General features: G+C 44.4%; 1 protein-coding gene across 1 annotated transcript; it reads right to left on the bottom strand.

Annotated features, from left to right (window-relative positions):
* Positions 1-444: 444 nt before the first annotated feature.
* On the bottom strand, positions 445-16,277 carry si:ch73-256g18.2 (small integral membrane protein 36). Its single transcript, XM_048555239.2, has 3 exons — positions 15,863-16,277; positions 15,134-15,568; positions 445-3,034 (listed from the first exon to the last, which is right to left on the bottom strand). Exon 1 carries the CDS (start codon positions 16,235-16,237, stop codon positions 15,956-15,958), a length of 282 nt encoding a protein of 93 aa, XP_048411196.1. The 5' UTR covers positions 16,238-16,277; the 3' UTR covers positions 445-3,034; positions 15,134-15,568; positions 15,863-15,955.
* Between the last annotated feature and the right edge of the window lie 1,412 nt (positions 16,278-17,689).

Below are 17,689 nucleotides of genomic sequence, written 5' to 3' on the forward strand. Positions count from 1 at the left end.
CTGGGGTGAGATTATTATAAACACACAGTTGCTTGGCTTATCTCCAGAATAAACAAAATTTCTTAAAGTTTTCATTAGCTCTTATCGGTGGATTGACACACACAGATCAGTCCAATGTTTATCTGATACGGCAGATGTCAATTCTCCCTGGATTTGTTCATGTAGGATAAAGAAATGATGAGTAAACATTATCATCATAAGACTGAAGTCATGATCAAAGTCAAAAGTTACTACATCCAACCCGCGATAACTATAACATGCTCATTTGTTTTGAAATTCAGAAAGAAGTTAGAATTTGACAGCACCTTTCATAATTACTTTTCAAAGTATTGTCATTGTTGCAATGCATGATATATAGCAGCAAATTTGCACATTGCAAGATCCCACAAGAGCAGTGAAATAAAAGGGTAGATCATCCATTTTTGAAGCATAATTCTCTGCTTTATATAGTATCACTACAAGACAGTCTCAATTTGAAACAAAAACAAATACTTCCAGAGAACTCAACAGGTCTGGCAACATCTGTTGAGAGAAAGCACAGTTAACATTTTGGGGCAAGTGACCCTTTGTCAGAACAGTCTCAGTTTGATGTTGGATCAGAAAGACAAGTAACAGGTAACATTTTTAAAAACTCCCACAACACATCGAGTAGTGGCATTCTTTCAGTCCTGATTAACATTTATCCTTCAGCCAATATGACCAAAAGCAGGTGACTCATCTTGTTGCTGTTCTTTGGACTTTGTTGTGATATTGGCTACCACTTTTCCTGTGTCATAACAATGTAACTAGGCTTCAATAGCATGTAATTTGCTCCAAAGCTATTTTGGACCTCCTGCGATGGTGAAAGGTGCCATTTATCCAATTTTCCTTTCTTCCAATAATATTTGAACTATATATCACAGAATATAATACATTGGTGTTTTCTACAATCATTTGTAATCCCCGTTCATGAGCTGTGGAGGATTCTGACAAAATAATTATGGTATCATTGAATAAATGAAGAATGTGGAATCATGCCCATTGACTCCAAACAGAGTTTGTGACTTTTTACTGGGAAAGTGCTCAGTTGGCATAGAGCTGGTGGATATATGGGTGACACAGGTACAGGTTGGATAAACCCCTCACGTGCTTACCATCGGAGAAGTGAAGACTCTAGAATTGTCCCTTTGGCTCTCTGGGACCTGGCTGAGATCTAAAGGAAAAGAAAGATTATCAAAAGTTCTTATTGTCCAGAGCACTCCTGTCACTAGACATTTCCTATGCCCCCAAATAGGCTTCTTCTTGCTCTTGTGGAGATCAGTACATCTCACCTTACTTGGTGTATCAGCACTCATTCCTGAATCAGTGAAGGAAGAGATACCTTTCTGTTCCTGAGATAGTAGGAACTGCAGATGCTAGAGAATCTGAGATAACAAGATGTCTCTGTTCCTGGGCCTTATAAAAGGAGAATGAGAAAGTAATCCCTTACAACACCAACCAGGAAATCTCCAAAAATTCCAGGAATTCAGTGCAACCAGATTCCAGTTAGAGTCAAACTTCTTTTAACAGTACTTGCCAAAATTTTCCCACTGTGTTCCTACTTTAAGACTTGAAAATTGTCAAGATCCCCGAGTGAGGATGAGACTTGGAAGAGTTGATGGGTAGATTCTGAATGAAGCTGTTTATTATATCAGGAGCTTTGTAACTCAGTCAGAGCTCCATGCTGGCTTGGAGCTTACAACACAAAATGTCTGCTTGCAACTTAGGGTCCCAATCTCCACTTTGGGAAGCCCTGTCATGGAATGGTTGCAGCACAGGAGGAAGCTATTTGACCCATTGTGCCCGTGCTGTCTTTCTGCAAGAAAAAGCAACTTATGGAAATCTAAACCAACACGTTGTCCAATGAAAACTAAATCAGAGTTCTGAAGAAAGATCACTGGATTCAAAACATTAACTATATGTCTCTGCATAAATGCTACTACCTGCTAAGTATCTCCAGTAATTTGTGTTTTTGTTTCATATTTTATCCAATATTGTTTACAAACTCTAAAGTTTCAAAAACCGAAGAAAACTGCAGAAGGAATTGAAAGGACATTAACCTGAAGTGTTAACTATCTTTCTCTCTATGAATGCTGCGAGACCTGCTGAGTATTTCCAGCATTTTCTATTGTGATATTACACGTGACAATTGGTCTTACGCAGCTACCCATCAAGTGGATTTTTTCTTCAGATGGTGTTTAGTTAAAAGGTTAGCGGTTCATAAATCTGATTTCCTGTTTTACAAATCCTCAAACATAGCTTCCTGTTGTCACAAAGAATGGCATATGAAGTGAGATCACTTTGGAAGATTCATGAGGGGTGAGGCTGAATTTTATCATCAGCTTAGATTTACTACCTTTGATCTTATGTGGGACGTGGGTGGGCAGCAAGACCCTATCCATTGCAAACCCTGGCCCAGATGTTCTGGTCTTGAAGGTCCTCATTAAATGAACTTGCTAGTCTCCTTTGGCAGGCCCTGTTTTCTTTTTCCAACTGTTGGTGTCCTTTCTACTGGCACTGTGTCAGGGTATGTTTCTGGGAGGTGAAATACATGTTCTGTCAGGCTCAGTCATCTCTCCATCACAAAGTCCTGCAGGGACCTCTCACCAGACTTCATTAGCATGTCATGTGATGCTTGGCATCCCTCAATGGGCAGTGATGATGCAAGATGTCTAACGTACATGGCACCTTTGCTGTTCTCTTCCATATCTTGCTGGTTTAGGTTGCAATTTCTAGTCCTAGATAGGGAAAGTGATCGAAGTCCTTTATAACCTGTTGACCAATTGTAATGGGTGGGCCTTGATCCTGTCCAGTTGTTGCTGGCTTGGCTTCTTACAATTGATATATAAACCAGCATTGGCACTGCCACTGTCAACATTTGTCCATGTCTTGGGAGCACATGAGATTTTTTGCTCAGCAAGAATCATTGAAGTAGCAGAAGATAAAGGCAGGAAGGACATTGTTTCAGTATCATCCATTCTTTCCTCAAAAATATTAAGCACATTCTTCAAGGTACCTAAAAAATATGATGGATCTTGTCAGTCATAGCTTTCAATTTCAATTCCCTCGCCTTATACTGTGATTAAGCTGGTAACAGGAGAAACCGAAACCACAAGCACACTATTAGTTTATGTTGCTCATGTATACTAATTTTAGCATCATAATTGTTGTTTTCTTGTAAAGAGATGTAATTGAAAATGTCAAAAGTACATTTCCAAAAATCTGTGTAACAATAAGTATACAGATTAGTTCTCATTTTGCACTGTGGCTGTATTCTTGAGAATTGCTACTTTAAGTTGAACGACTTTAAGTGAATCATGGATTTCCATAGAGAACCCAGTTAAAGCCAGAGTTTGGTTTCTCTGGGCAAGAAAATATCCTGAGGAACCTATGTTAAACTCAAGTGTACTGTACATGTGTAGCGCTTTGCAATCCTAGCAAAAATCTGAATGTAATGCTGTACAGTGTAAATTCATGTTTATTTGAAAAAAATGTATCCAAGGATTGAGTGCACAACAGTAAGTGATTTCTTACCAAGGATGTAACATTAGAATCACTGATTCAATCCCCTCTTATCAACATAATAAATTAATTAAAATCAAATCAAAATTGATGAACTGAAGCATCCACCCAACTACAGTGGCTACAAGAGCAGGTTAGAGGCTAGGAATTCTGAAGGGAGTAAATCACCTTCTGAGTCCCAAAAGCCTGTCCACCATGGACAAGGCACAAGTCAGGAGTGTGATGGAAAATTTCCCACTTGCCCGGATGGGTGAAGCTCCAACAACATTCAAGAAGCATGACACCATCCAGGACAAAACTGCCTGCTTAATTGTTTCAGAGTTAATGGGAACTGCAGATGCTGGAGAATCCAAGATAATAAAATGTGAGGCTGAATGAACACAGCAGACCAAGCAGCATCTCAGGAGCACAAAAGCTGACGTTTCGGGCCTAGACCCTTCATCAGAGAGGGGGATGGGGTGAGGGTTCTGGAATAAATAGGGAGAGAGGGGGAGGCGGACCGAAGGTGGAGAGAAAAGAAGATAGGCGGAGAGAGTATAGGTGGGGAGGTAGGGAGGGGATAGGTCAGTCCAGGGAAGACGGACAGGTCAAGGAGGTGGGATGAGGTTAGTAGGTAGATGGGGGTGCGAGGAAGGGATGGGTGAGAGGAAGAACAGGTTAGGGAGGGAGAGACAGGTTGGACTGGTTTTGGGATGCAGTGGGTGGAGGGGAAGAGCTGGGCTGGTTGTGTGATGCAGTGGGGTTGGGGGGGGGGGGAAACGAACTGGGCTGGTTTAGGGATGCAGTTGGGGAAGGGGAGATTTTGAAACTGGTGGTGGAGTCCACATTGCAGCCTAATGGTATCAGGGTTCCCAGGCGGAATATGAGTTGCTGTTCCTGCAACCTTCGGGTGGCATCATTGTGGCACTGCAGGAGGCCCATGATGGACATGTCATCTAAAGAATGGGAGGGGGAGTGGAAATGGTTTGCGACTGGGAGGTGCAGTTGTTTATTGCGAACCGAGCAGAGGTGTTCTGCAAAGCGGTCTCCAAGCCTCCGCTTGGTTTCCCCAATGTAGAGGAAGCCACACCGGGTACAGTGGATGCAGTATACCACATTGGCAGATGTGCAGGTGAACCTCTGCTTAATGTGGAATGTCATCTTGGGGCCTGGGATAGGGTGAGGGAGGAGGTGTGGGGGCAAGTGTAGCATTTCCTGCGGTTGCAGGGGAAGGTGCTGGGTGTGGTGGGGTTGGAGGGCAGTGTGGAGCGAACAAGGGAGTCACGGAGAGAGTGGTGTCTCCGGAAAGCAGACAGGGGTGGGGATGGAAAAAATGTCTTGGGTGGTGGGGTCGGATTGTAGATGGCGGAAGTGTCGGAGGATGATGCGTTGTATCCGGAGGTTGGTGGGGTGGTGTGTGAGAACGAGGGGGATCCTCTTTGGGCGGTTGTGGCGGGGGCGGGGTGTGAGGGATGTGTTGCGGGAAATGCGGGAGACGCGGTCAAGGGCGTTCTCGATCACTGTGGGGGGAAAGTTGCGGTCCTTGAAGAACTTGGACATCTGGGATGTGCGGGAGTGGAATGCCTCATCCTGGGAGCAGGTGCGGCGGAGGCGGAGGAATTGGGAATAGGGGATGGAATTTTTGCAGGAGGAGGTGTATTCTAGGTAACTGTGGGAGTCGGTGGGCTTGAAATGGACATCAGTTACAAGCTGGTTGCCTGAGATGGAGACTGAGAGGTCCAGGAAGGTGAGGGATGTGCTGGAGATGGTCCAGGAAGGTGAGGGATGTGCTGGAGATGGTCCAGGAAGGTGAGGGATGTGCTGGAGATGGTCCAGGAAGGTGAGGGATGTGCTGGAGATCCCTCACCTTCCTGGACCTCTCAGTCTCCATCTCAGGCAACCAGCTTGTAACTGATGTCCATTTCAAGCCCACCGACTCCCACAGTTACCTAGAATACACCTCCTCCCACCCACCCTCCTGCAAAAATTCCATCCCCTATTCCCAATTCCTCCGCCGCATCTGATCCCACGATAAGACATTCCACTCCCGCACATCCCAGATGTCCAAGTTCTTCAAGGACTGCAACTTTCCCCCCACAGTGATCGAGAACGCCCTTGACCGCGTCTCCCGCATTTCTCGTAACACATCCCTCACACCCCGCCCCCGCCACACCGCCCAAAGAGGATCCCCCTCGTTCTCACACACCACCCCACCAACCTCCGGATACAATGCATCATCCTCCGACACTTCCGCCATCTACAATCCGACCCCACCACCCAAGACATTTTTTCCATCCCCACCCCTGTCTGCTTTCCGGAGACACCACTCTCTCCGTGACTCCCTTGTTCGCTCCACACTGCCCTCCAACCCCACCACACCCGGCACCTTCCCCTGCAACCGCAGGAAATGCTACACTTGCCCCCACACCTCCTCCCTCACCCCTATCCCAGGTCCCAAGATGACATTCCACATTAAGCAGAGGTTCACCTGCACATCTGCCAATGTGGTATACTGCATCCACTGTACCCGGTGCGGCTTCCTCTACATTGGGGAAACCAAGCGGAGGCTTGGAGACCGCTTTGCAGAACACCTCCGCTCGGTTCGCAATAAACAACTGCACCTCCCAGTCACAAACCATTTCCACTCCCCCTCCCATTCTTTAGATGACATGTCCATCATGGGCCTCCTGCAGTGCCACAATGACGCCACCCGAAGGTTGCAGGAACAGCAACTCATATTCCGCCTGGGAACCCTGCAGCCTAATGGTATCAATATGGACTCCACCACCAGTTTCAAAATCTCCCCTTCCCCAACTGCATCCCTAAACCAGCCCAGTTCGTCTCCCCCCCCCCTCCACTGCACCACACAACCAGCCCAGCTCTTCCCCCCCACCCACAGCTTCCCAAAACCAGTCCAGCCTGTCTCTGCCTCCCTAACCTGTTCTTCCTCTCACCCATCCCTTCCTCCCACCCCAAGCCGCACCCCCATCTACCTACTAACCTCATCCCACCTCCTTGACCTGTCCGTCTTCCCTGGACTGACCTATCCCCTCCCTACCTCCCCACCTATACTCTCTCCACCTTCGGTCCGCCTCCCCCTCTCTCCCTATTTATTCCAGTATCCTCACCCATCCCCCTCTCTGATGAAGGGTCTAGGCCCGAAACGTCAGCTTTTGTGCTCCTGAGATGCTGCTTGGCCTACTGCTTAATTGTTTGTTTGTTTATAGATTTGGTGCCATTTAGGCCCTTCACCACTGATGCCTACTCGCAGCAGTGTGCACAGTCTAAAAGATATAATGTAGACAGCACCTTCCAAATCCATGACCCTCCAAGCCACTCTCCAACCTAACTTGGAAATATATTGCCATTCCTACAGTGTCACAGGATTAAAATCCTGGTTCTGCCTCCCTAAGGGCATTGAGAGTCAACCTGCAGCATGTAGACTTCAGCGGTTCAAGAAGGAAACTTACCACAATCTTGTCAAAGGAACCAGATTTGGACAACAAGTACTAGTCCAGCCAGTGAAGCCCACATCTTATGAATGATTACAAATGACTAATCGGTATTGGTCTAATTTTAATTCTGCAGTTATGCATGTGACATTCCCTCACTGTTCTTGCTGCCCAAATATGCTTGTTTAATTGCCATTTATATAATAGCTGATGAGGACAATACCTGGTGGGTTATCCCAATTCCTCTTTATGAACCTGGGCAATTTGAATTTCCATGATCTTAATTGCTTCCTGCATTGTTTCATTTGTCTGTGGCATCAGCCTTCTCATGATGTTGATTAAATTGTCAGGGTTTGTGGATTGGGTTCTGATGTCAAATAACCTGGTGTGGGATGATGCTGTGACATGCAATGCATGATGTAAATCCACAACTACCAGCTTAACTCAATGTTAAAGAGAAATAATGTTAGATGGGCAATGTTGTGGCACCTGAAACACAATTTCCAGGAAATGAACTAAACAAATGCCTCTCAAAAATGGTGACACCACACCTTTAGGAAAACAAAATTACCTCCTTATCATAGTAATGCTGTTATTTTAACATTTGCAGTAAGTACACTGCTCATTAATATTGTAAATATTGCAGTATTTTTACAGTGATATCAGACCATGTAATAAAACAAATTAGCCCTTTAATTTTTTTTAATCTTACGTCTTCCTGAAACATGGGCAATGCTAACAAGGTTCATTAATTAACAATTGCTAATTCCCACTGATATCTTTGACCTTCTTGCAAAGTTGTTGTATTTCGGGTGCAGACAATTATGCTATTATATGAGGAAAGAACCAGAGTCTTGATCCAATGAAGAGGAATTAAGAAAGTGGAAGGCTGTTGAGTGACTTGGAGGGAATTTTATGATACTCTGCTCTTTTCCATGGTAGTAGGGGTTTGTGATTGTGGGAGATGTGGTCAATATTAGCACAGTAAATAGTAAATTCTGTAACCAAAGAGCATAATTGGTGAAGAAATGGAAAAGGAGTTGGGAGGCAGGCACGTTATCAAGTGGACTTACTTTGTCCTGGAAGAGTATTGTTTCCTGAGTCCTATTGTGCAATAGTCACTTAGGTGATAGGATAATATTCCATCATGCACCTTCTGATAGTGAAAAGGCTTTGAGGGTCAGGAAGTGAGCAATTTGTGACAAATAACATAACCATTGCACTGCTTTTGTTATCATGGTTGACATTGCTTGTCTAATTCAGCTCCTAGTCACCCTAACTCAAAGATATGTGGAAACTCAAACTCTCTTCCCATTGAAGACTGGGGGAGGTATTTGGACCCTTCATTGCTTTAGATGGTTGTTTTAGTCATTTCAATTATAGACAGAAAAATATTGCTCCATTAAAAGATTGTCAGCACAAAATTTAAGATGACTGCAGCATATTCTGTGACTTACGACAACTTCAGTAGATAGCTGGAGCGGCAATGGTGTAGTGATATTGTCTTTGGATTAGTAATTGAGAGATCTGGTAATGTTTTGGGTACCTGGGTTCAAATCCATCCTGCAAATGGAGGAATTTGAATTTTTAAAAATTTGGCATTATAATCTAATGATGATTGTAAATTGTCATAAGAACTCATTTGGTTCAGTAATGTCCTTTAGGGAAGGAAATCCTTACCTGATCTGGCCAGTATATGATGCTAGATCTGCAACTGACACTGATCTAGGCACTGAAAATGACAATGGCAAACTTGACTGTGACCAAACTGCAAAGTCCTCCTGAATATATCTGAGGCCTATTGCCAAATTAGCCTCACAGACCAGATATAAGAACAAAGAACGTAATAAGTAGGAGCAGGAGTGGGTCATCTGGCTCTTCCAGCCCACTCCGCAATTCAGTAAGATCATGGTTGATCTTTTCATGGATTCACTTCCACTTAACCACCCGCTTACCATAACCCTTAATTCCTTTACTGGTCAAAAATCTATCTATCTTTGCCTTAAAACATTAAATGAGGTAGCCTCAACTGCTTCACTGGGCAAGGAATTCCACAGATTCACAATCCTTTGGGAGGAGAAGTTCCTCCTCAACTCAGTCCCAAATCTGTTCTCCCTTATTATGAGGCAATGGCCTCTAGTTCTAGTTTCACTTGCCAGCAGAAACAACTTCCCTTTTCTGTTCCCTTCATAATTTCATATGTTTCTATAATATGTCCCCCTCATTCTTCTAAATTCCAATTAGTATAGTCCCAGTCTACTCAATCTTTCCCGAAAAGGTGACCCTCTCAACTCTGGAATCAACCTAGTGAACCTCCTTTGCACCTCCTCCAGTTCCAGTGTATCCTTTCTCAAGTAAGGATACCAAAACGGTACATACTACTCCAGGTATGGCTTCACCAGCATGTTATACAGCTGCAGCATAACCTCCCTATTTTTAAAACTCAATCCCTCTCACAATCCAGGACAGTATTTCATTGGCCTTCTTAATTATCTGCTGCACCTGCAAACCAACCTTCTGCGATTCATGCAGAAGTACATCCAGGTGCATGAATGTGGGCATGCAGATTCCCATGCAACTCATATTCATGGAATTGTATCATATAGGCTATGACCCAGGCAACAACTTTATCCATGGCAAGACAGACCCAGCAGCAGTCTTGGCACAGTGGTGGATAGTCAGGAGGCAGTTTCCCTAGAAGTCCTCAATATTGACTGTGGACTGCATGGGCAAGGAAACTCCTGCTGATTACCATGTGTCACCACTTCAGCAGATAAATCAGTATCCCTCCATTTGGAGGAGGAAACACTGAGGCTGGCAAGGGTGCAGAGTGTACTGTGGATGGGGGCTCTTCAATCGTCCATCATCAAGAATGTCTTAGGGAAGCTCTACTTACAAAACTGTTCAAGTCTTAAAGGACATAGTTTCATACTGGGTCTGTGGAATGTGATTAAAGTGAAGGTAAAGGTGCTGCAAAAAAAAGTGAAAAAACATCCTTTTTTCTAATCCTCATCAATCTGCTTGCTCAAGATGCATCTGTCCCTGATGATATCAGGAGGACTGACCATCATACATTCCTTGTGGAGACAAAGTCCGGTGTTCATATTGAGGATCCCCTCTATCATTGTGTGATACTACCACTAAATCGGAATAGAGTTCAGACAGATCTAGCAACTGAAGACTGGGCAGCCAAGAAGGTCTGTGGACTATCAGCAGCAGAATTGTATTCCAACACCATCTGCTACCTCAAGGCTTGGCATTTCCCTAACTCTATCATAGAAACATAGAAAATAACTGCAGGAAGAGACAATTCAGCCCTTTAAGCCTACTCTGCTATTCAGTATGACCATGGCTGATTATCTAATTTAGTACCTTGTTCCTGCTTTTGTTACCATATCTTTTGATCCTTTTAACCCTAAAGAACTACATCTAACTCCTAGAAAACTTTCAATGTTTTGGTCTCAACCGCATTCTATGGCAGAGAATTCCACAGGCTCACCACTGTCCAAATGAAAAATGTCTCTCCTCCTCTCAGTCCTAAGTGGTCTACCCATTGTGACATCGTATTCGGGACTCCCGAGTTATCAGGAACATCCTCCCTGTGGTTTACCATTTCTAGACCTAACAGAATTTTCTAGGTTTCCATGAGATTTCCCCCCTTTTCTTCTGAACTGTAGTGAATATAATCTAAACCACTTCAACCTCTCCTAAGTGAAAAGATGCAGGAGCAGTAGTAGACATAGCTCAAAATAATGTTAGCATAGTGGCTCAATGGTTAGTCCTACTACCTCACAGTATCAGGGATTTGGGTTCAATTACAGCATCAGGGGTCTGTTTGTGTGGAGTTTGCTCATTCTCCCTATGTCTGTGTGGGTTTCTTCTGGATGCCCTTAGAACATAGAACATAGAACTGTACAGCACAGGAATGGGTCCTTTGGCCCATGATGTTGTGCTGAACATGATGCCAAATGAAACTAATCCCTTCTGCCTGCATTGGTCCATGTCCCTCCATTTCTTACATATTCATGTGATTATCTATGAGTCCCTTAAATGCTTATGCATCTGCCCCCACCATCACACCAGCAGTACATTCCAGACTCCTATTACCCTGTAAAAAAAACCTGCTTCTCATCTCCTTTGAATTTTCCCCATCTAGCCTTAAATGTATGTCCCCTAGTATTAGACATTTCAACTCTGGGAGAAAGATTCTGACTGTCGACCCTACCTAAGCATCTCATAATTTTATAGACTTCTATCAGGTCTCCCCTCAGCCTCTGCCACTCAAGAGAAAACAACATGTGTTTTTCTCACCTCTCCTTATAGCCTCCTGTTTAGCATCCTGGTAAACTTCTGCACCCTCTCCAAAGCCTCCACATCCTTCTTCTAATGAGGTCAGCAGAATTGAACTCAATAACTGTGGCCTAATCAAACTCTTACAAAGCTTCAACACAACATCTTGACTCTTGTGCTCAGTTCACTGAGCAATAAAGGCAAGTATGCCATACACCTTCTTTACCAACTATCAACTTGTGCGGCCACTTTCGGGGAGCTATGGGCTTGAACCCTAAGATCCTTTGTTTCCTCCCATAGTCCAAAGGTGTGCAGGTTAGATGGACTGGCTATGCTAAATTGCCCAAAGTGTCCAGGGATGTGCAGAATAGGTGGAGTACCTATGGGAGATGCAGGGTTACAGATAGGGTAGTGCGGAGGGGGGGGGGCACTCAAAGGACCAAATGGCCTGCTTCCAAAACATAGGGATTCTATGATTCTAAGCTGTCAACTTGTGTGAAGTTGGAACATTTCTTTCATATTACTTGTGCCGGGCTCAAAATGTTAATTCTGTTTCTTAATTCACAGAAGCTGCGAGATCTACCCAGGTTCTTCAGCATTTTCTGCTTTTGTTTCCGATTTCCAGCAACTGTGGTATTTTGCTTATTTTTGTCAAGGTGGACTTAAAAAGATGTTAAGACTGTTCAGGATCTTGTACATGTCAATGAAGTCATTCCTCAATCTAAGCTCCATTGAAAACAAGCCCAGTGTCTCCAAAGCTGACGTTTCGGGCCTAGACCCTTCATCAGAGAGGGGGATGGGGAGAGGGAACTGGAATAAATAGGGAGAGAGGGGGAGGTGGACCGAAGATGGAGAGTAAAGAAGATAGGTGGAGAGAGCGTAGGTGGGGAGGTAGGGAGGGGACAGGTCAGTCCAGGGAAGACGGACAGGTCAAGGAGGTGGGATGAGGTTAGTAGGTAGATGGGGGTGCGGCTTGGGGTGGGAGGAAGGGATGGGTGAGAGGAAGAACTGGTTAGGGAGGCAGAGACAGGTTGGACTGGTTTTGGGATGCAGTGGGTGGGGGGGGAAGAGCTGGGCTGGTTGTGTGGTGCAGTGGGGGGAGGGGACGAACTGGGCTGGTTTAGGGATGCAGTAGGGGAAGGGGAGATTTTGAAACTGGTGAAGTCCACATTGATACCATATGGCTGCAGGGTTCCCAGGCGGAATATGAGTTGCTGTTCCTGCAACCTTCGGGTGGCATCATTGTGGCAGTGCAGGAGGCCCATGATGGACATGTCATCAAGAGAATGGGAGGGGGAGTGGAAATGGTTTGCGACTGGGAGGTGCAGTTGTTTGTTGCGAACTGAGCGGAGGTGTTCTGCGGAGGTGTTCACCTCTGCGCAGAACACCTCCGCTCAGTTCGCAACAAACAACTGCACCTCCCAGTCGCAAACCATTTCCACTCCCCCTCCCATTCTCTTGATGACATGTCCATCATGGGCCTCCTGCACTGCCACAACGATGCCACCCGAAGGTTGCAGGAACAGCAACTCATATTCCGCCTGGGAACCCTGCAGCCATATGGTATCAATGTGGACTTCACCAGTTTCAAAATCTCCCCTTCCCCTACTGCATCCCTAAACCAGCCCAGTTCGTCCCCTCCCCCCACTGCACCACATAACCAGCCCAGCTCTTCCCCCCCACCCACTGCATCCCAAAACCAGTCCAACCTGTCTCTGCCTCCCTAACCGGTTCTTCCTCTCACCCATCCCTTCCTCCCACCCCAAGCCGCACCCCCAGCTACCTACTAACCTCATCCCACCTCCTTGACCTGTCCGTCTTCCCTGGCCTGACCTATCCCCTCCCTACCTCCCCACCTACACTTTCTCCACCTATCTTCTTTACTCTCCATCTTCGGTCCGCCTCCCCCTCTCTCCCTATTTATTCCAGTTCCCTCTCCCCAACCCCCTCTCTGATGAAGGGTCTAGGCCCGAAACGTCAGCTTTTGTGCTCCTGAGATGCTGCTTGGCCTGCGGTGTTCATCCAGCCTCACATTTTATTATCTTGGAATTCTCCAGCATCTGCAGTTCCCATTACCCCAGTGTCTCCAAACTTCCTTTGTAAGACAACCAGTTCAGTCCAGTTAGAAATCTATTTGAACTGCATCTAATGCATTTACATATTTCCTTAAATAAGAAGTCCAAAACTGCACATGGTATTTGAGGTGTGGTCTCACTAATATCATGTATAACTGAGCCATAATATCCAGCACTTTTATGTCCAATCCCTCTCATAATAAAGGATAGTGTTCTATTAACCTTATTAATTACTTACTGTACCCATATACTAGCTTTGTGACTCATGTACTGGAACATCTAGATCTCTCTGCACCTCTGAATTCTGTAGTCATTGTTGATTTAGGTAATGGGTCTCCTTTATTTATTATTCTTGCCAAAGTGACCAATTTCATATATTCCCACATTACATTCCATCTTGTTGGATTTTTCCCTCACCCAGAGAACCTATCTGTAACCTCATCATCAAAAGTACATAGGTTTCTGAGGAAGGGTGACTGGACCCAAAACATTAACTCTGATTTCTCTTCACAGATGTTGCCAGACCTGCTGACCTTTCTTAGCAACTTCTGTTTTTGTTTCTGATTTACAGCATCTGCAGTTCTTTTGGTTTTTATTTAGTTTGTAACCTCCTCATGTTCTCTTCACAAGATATTTTCCGATCTAGAGATAGTAGGAACTGCCGATGCTAGAAAATCTGAGATAACAAGGTGTAGAGCTGAATGAACACAGCAGACCAAGCAGCATCAGAGGAGCTGGAAGGCTTACGTTTCAGGTCTGGACCCTTCTTCAGAATATCAAGGGTCCAGACCTGAAATGTCAGCTTTCCTGCTCCTCTGATGCTGCTTGGCCTGCTGTGTTCATCCAGCTCTACACCTTGTTATTTCATACTTTCCTATCTATCTTTGTATCATTTGCAAATTTAGCTATCATGCCTTTGCTCCCCTCATCTAAGTCATTAATTAATGATGCTGAGGCCCTGGCACAGATCCCTGAGACCTGACTTGTCAAATCCTGTCAATTAGAAAAAAAAATCCATTTGTTTGTACTGTTTTCAGGCCAGCCAACCAGTCTTCTATCAATTCTAATATGTTACAGGCTCACCCTTTCCACAGCACGTTAATCTTTGAAAAACTCCCAACAAATTAGTTTAGCATAATTTCCCTTTCACAAAACTATGTTGAATATTCCTAATTACTTTGAAGCCTCTTTGGGTGGGGTGCTCTTCAGAGAGTCAGTGCGGGCTTGATGGGCTGAATGGCCTCTTTCCGCACTGTAGGGATTCTATGATTCTTCTGGAGTGCCCACCTATAACTTCCTTGGAGATTGATTCTAACATTCCCCACAATAGACATCAACCTAACTGGTCTATACTGTTTTCTGCGTCTCGCTTCTTGAATTGAGGGATTATATTTGATACTTCAAATTCTGATGAAGCCTTTCCAGAACTGAAGAAAATCTAGCAAATTAACAGCAACGCCTCGACTACCTTGCCGCTCTTTTAAGAACCTAAATTGAAATCAACAGGACCGGCGGACTCGTAATCCCACAGCTCCATAAACTTGCTCCGTACTTCTTCCCCAGTGACTGTAATTTTAATAAGTTCTTTCTCCCTTCCACCACCTGATGTACAGCCGTTACTGGAATTTTATTTTGTATCTCGTGTCATGAAGACAAGTGAAATATTTGTTCATTTCATCTGCTAGTTGCTTATTATTTACCATTAACTCTCCATTATTATACTGTAGATGACTCTGTGCTTAACATTTGTCCGGTGCCGCAATTTAAGCCGCAGAGAGTTGGAGCTCCTCTACTCACCAGTCCCTTTCCCTTTTCTTTTTTTCTTCTTTTCTTCATAGCTTTTTTTTCCTTCCCTCTGCGCCCTTCTGCTGTACCTGGAGACTGGAGTTGAGGAGCGGACTGAGCACGGGCCGAGTCTCGCCGCAGAGTGATTGTGGGCCAGATCCCACGGCAGAGTGAGCTTGGGCTGATCCCGCAGCACAGCGAGCGCAGGCCGAGTCATGGAGCAGGAGTAGCCAACGGACCGACTCGCAGAGTGGTGGTGGAGCGAGTGCTGAGTGGAGGCAGCATGGGCTCGTACTCTGGGGCCGGCGGGCATGGACTGGAACTTAAATACTTCTTGTCACCAATTATCATTCTGGACTTTTGCAACCGTTCCCATGCTAATCCGTATTTTTTAGACTCTAACGCCATTGGCTTTTTCACTCCGTAACTGCAGAAAAGTATCTGTACCTAGGGTAGCACCGAAAGGCAATATTACAAACTTTTCACGGCATTCATTCGAGTGCATGTGACAATAAAGACTATTCTATTTGCCTCATTGGATTCCTCTAGAAATTCTTCCTATCCTATTCGTACATTTCTAGCTAATTTCTTCTCATACTGTAATTTCTTTCCTTCAACTAACCTTTCAGTTTTTGTCTGTCACTCTTTATAATCTGACTGATAATAACAGTTCTATGCTTGTACATAAACTTTGTTTTTTCTAACTTCATTAGTGAATTTCAGACCTCAGCACAGACTCACCTGGACATCCATGTGCAGTTAAAGTGAAAACGATCATCATTAAACTACCATGCAGAGTGGTGACTGCCATTTGAGTCTTCCTACTGGTCTCTTCTAGACCAAAGTGCTTCGTGATCCTGGTAGCTCACCCTTATTCTCTGTGATGATGGGTTTGTTATTAATGCAGCGAGCATCCACTGTGTTTTGCATCACTACCAACTGGATTGGAGACTGGATGGGTTGATCCATCTCAGGACCATATTCCTCACTGGGATCTTTACCTCTGCAGTCATACAAAACGCATGAAATAAGGAAAAGCAATAATAGAATCACATAACTAGCCACAAGTATAATCAGGTTCAAAGTTACAGGGTCTATTTCCAGATAAAACTCCATTTATTCCTCTGTGTTTTAATGCTCCATACTAGAACATCGTTTCCACAAAGTCTGAGAAGTCATTGTAGTTTCAGAAGCTAAAGTGAGCAGGCTGGTCTTATGATAAAAATATCATTAATCTTTTACTCAGAGCTTGAACAGAAGGATTTAAAGCTATTCAGTTTAATCACTTAAACCCTTTCAATCTAGGATACCATCATCGTACAGAAATCTGATTGATATGTGCTGAAAATCAGAAAACATTAGGATAGATGAAGCTCAAATATTCATAGCGTAATCCAGTAAGACCACATTCACCATCATTAAAGAGATTGTGGGCATTTGTTTGATGGTGTCTTAAAGGATAGTAAAATAAAGTCACCATTGTCCTACTGGACCATAGGGCTGCTCTCTCATTAGAGAGGGATGATTGGTGGTGGTTTAATCTAATGGTCACCACATCTCAGGCAATGGGAGAAGTTTCAAACGAGAGTCTGTTGCTGTAACTCTAACTCGTGTGGGAATATGATTGGCATTGCTATGCCTTATAAAACGGCTGTCCATTCAAGTGAGCCAAACAACTGGCTTAGGGAATATGTTATTGCTGAACAAATGAAAGGTGCAAGTTCTCTGATCATCTACCTGCTTGAAGCTTGTATCGGAATATTAGGTCTTCATTATTGCAGTGATAAGTACGATTGGTAGAAAAGGATGAGCAAGACACAGATAAGTGAGTTTGATAGTCTTGTTCAGACATTCTTTGAAAAATCTTGGTGCAGTAATTCTCATGGTGAGCCTGAACAGTGAGTTTTGATTGCCTCAGGTAGCCATTGGAAACCTTAGTTGATTACTGGTCAAGATTGTAAATCAATTTTGTCCTACACTGCACCTGTATTCAGAACTCAGTCAACATGTTAATGACATCCATAGGAATGGCATATGCTTCCCAAACTATACTGTGATTAGTTTCCAGAGGAGTACCCTTGCACACTGCATGGGACCTGAACAACAATGTCTACTTCCATTCAATCATGGGGACAGCATGTAAAGATAGCAATAATTGCAGATGCTGCAGTCAGATATAACAAGGTATGGAGTTGGAGGAACACAGCAGGCCAGGCGGCATCAGAAGAGTAGGAAAGCTGACATTTCAGGTTGGGACCCTTCTTTATAAATGGGAAGGGTGAAGGGACCTGGGAAATAAATAGAGAGAGGAGGAATGAGGCAGGGGTAGGTAGGTGGGATGGTGATGGTGATAAGTGAGTGTAGGTTTGGACTGTATGTCTTAAACGATAACACCTTCCAGTCATCAATCCTTTTAACTCCCTCTCCCACTCCCTGGATGACATGTCTATCCTGGACTTTCTCCAGTGTCAGAATGACACCACGTGCAAACTGGAGGAGCATCACCTCATATTCTGCCACAGGAGTGTACAGCCTGATGGCACAAACATGGACTTCACCAATTTTAAA

Source organism: Stegostoma tigrinum, chromosome 22 (assembly GCF_030684315.1).
Source record: "Stegostoma tigrinum isolate sSteTig4 chromosome 22, sSteTig4.hap1, whole genome shotgun sequence".
Taxonomy (NCBI): Eukaryota; Metazoa; Chordata; class Chondrichthyes; order Orectolobiformes; family Stegostomatidae; genus Stegostoma; species Stegostoma tigrinum.

What these genes read in the sequence shown, in the direction of transcription:
- si:ch73-256g18.2 (XM_048555239.2), bottom strand. Translation starts at nt 16,237, where the DNA reads ATGGAGTTTTATCTGGAAATAGACCCTGTAACTTTGAACCTGATTATA.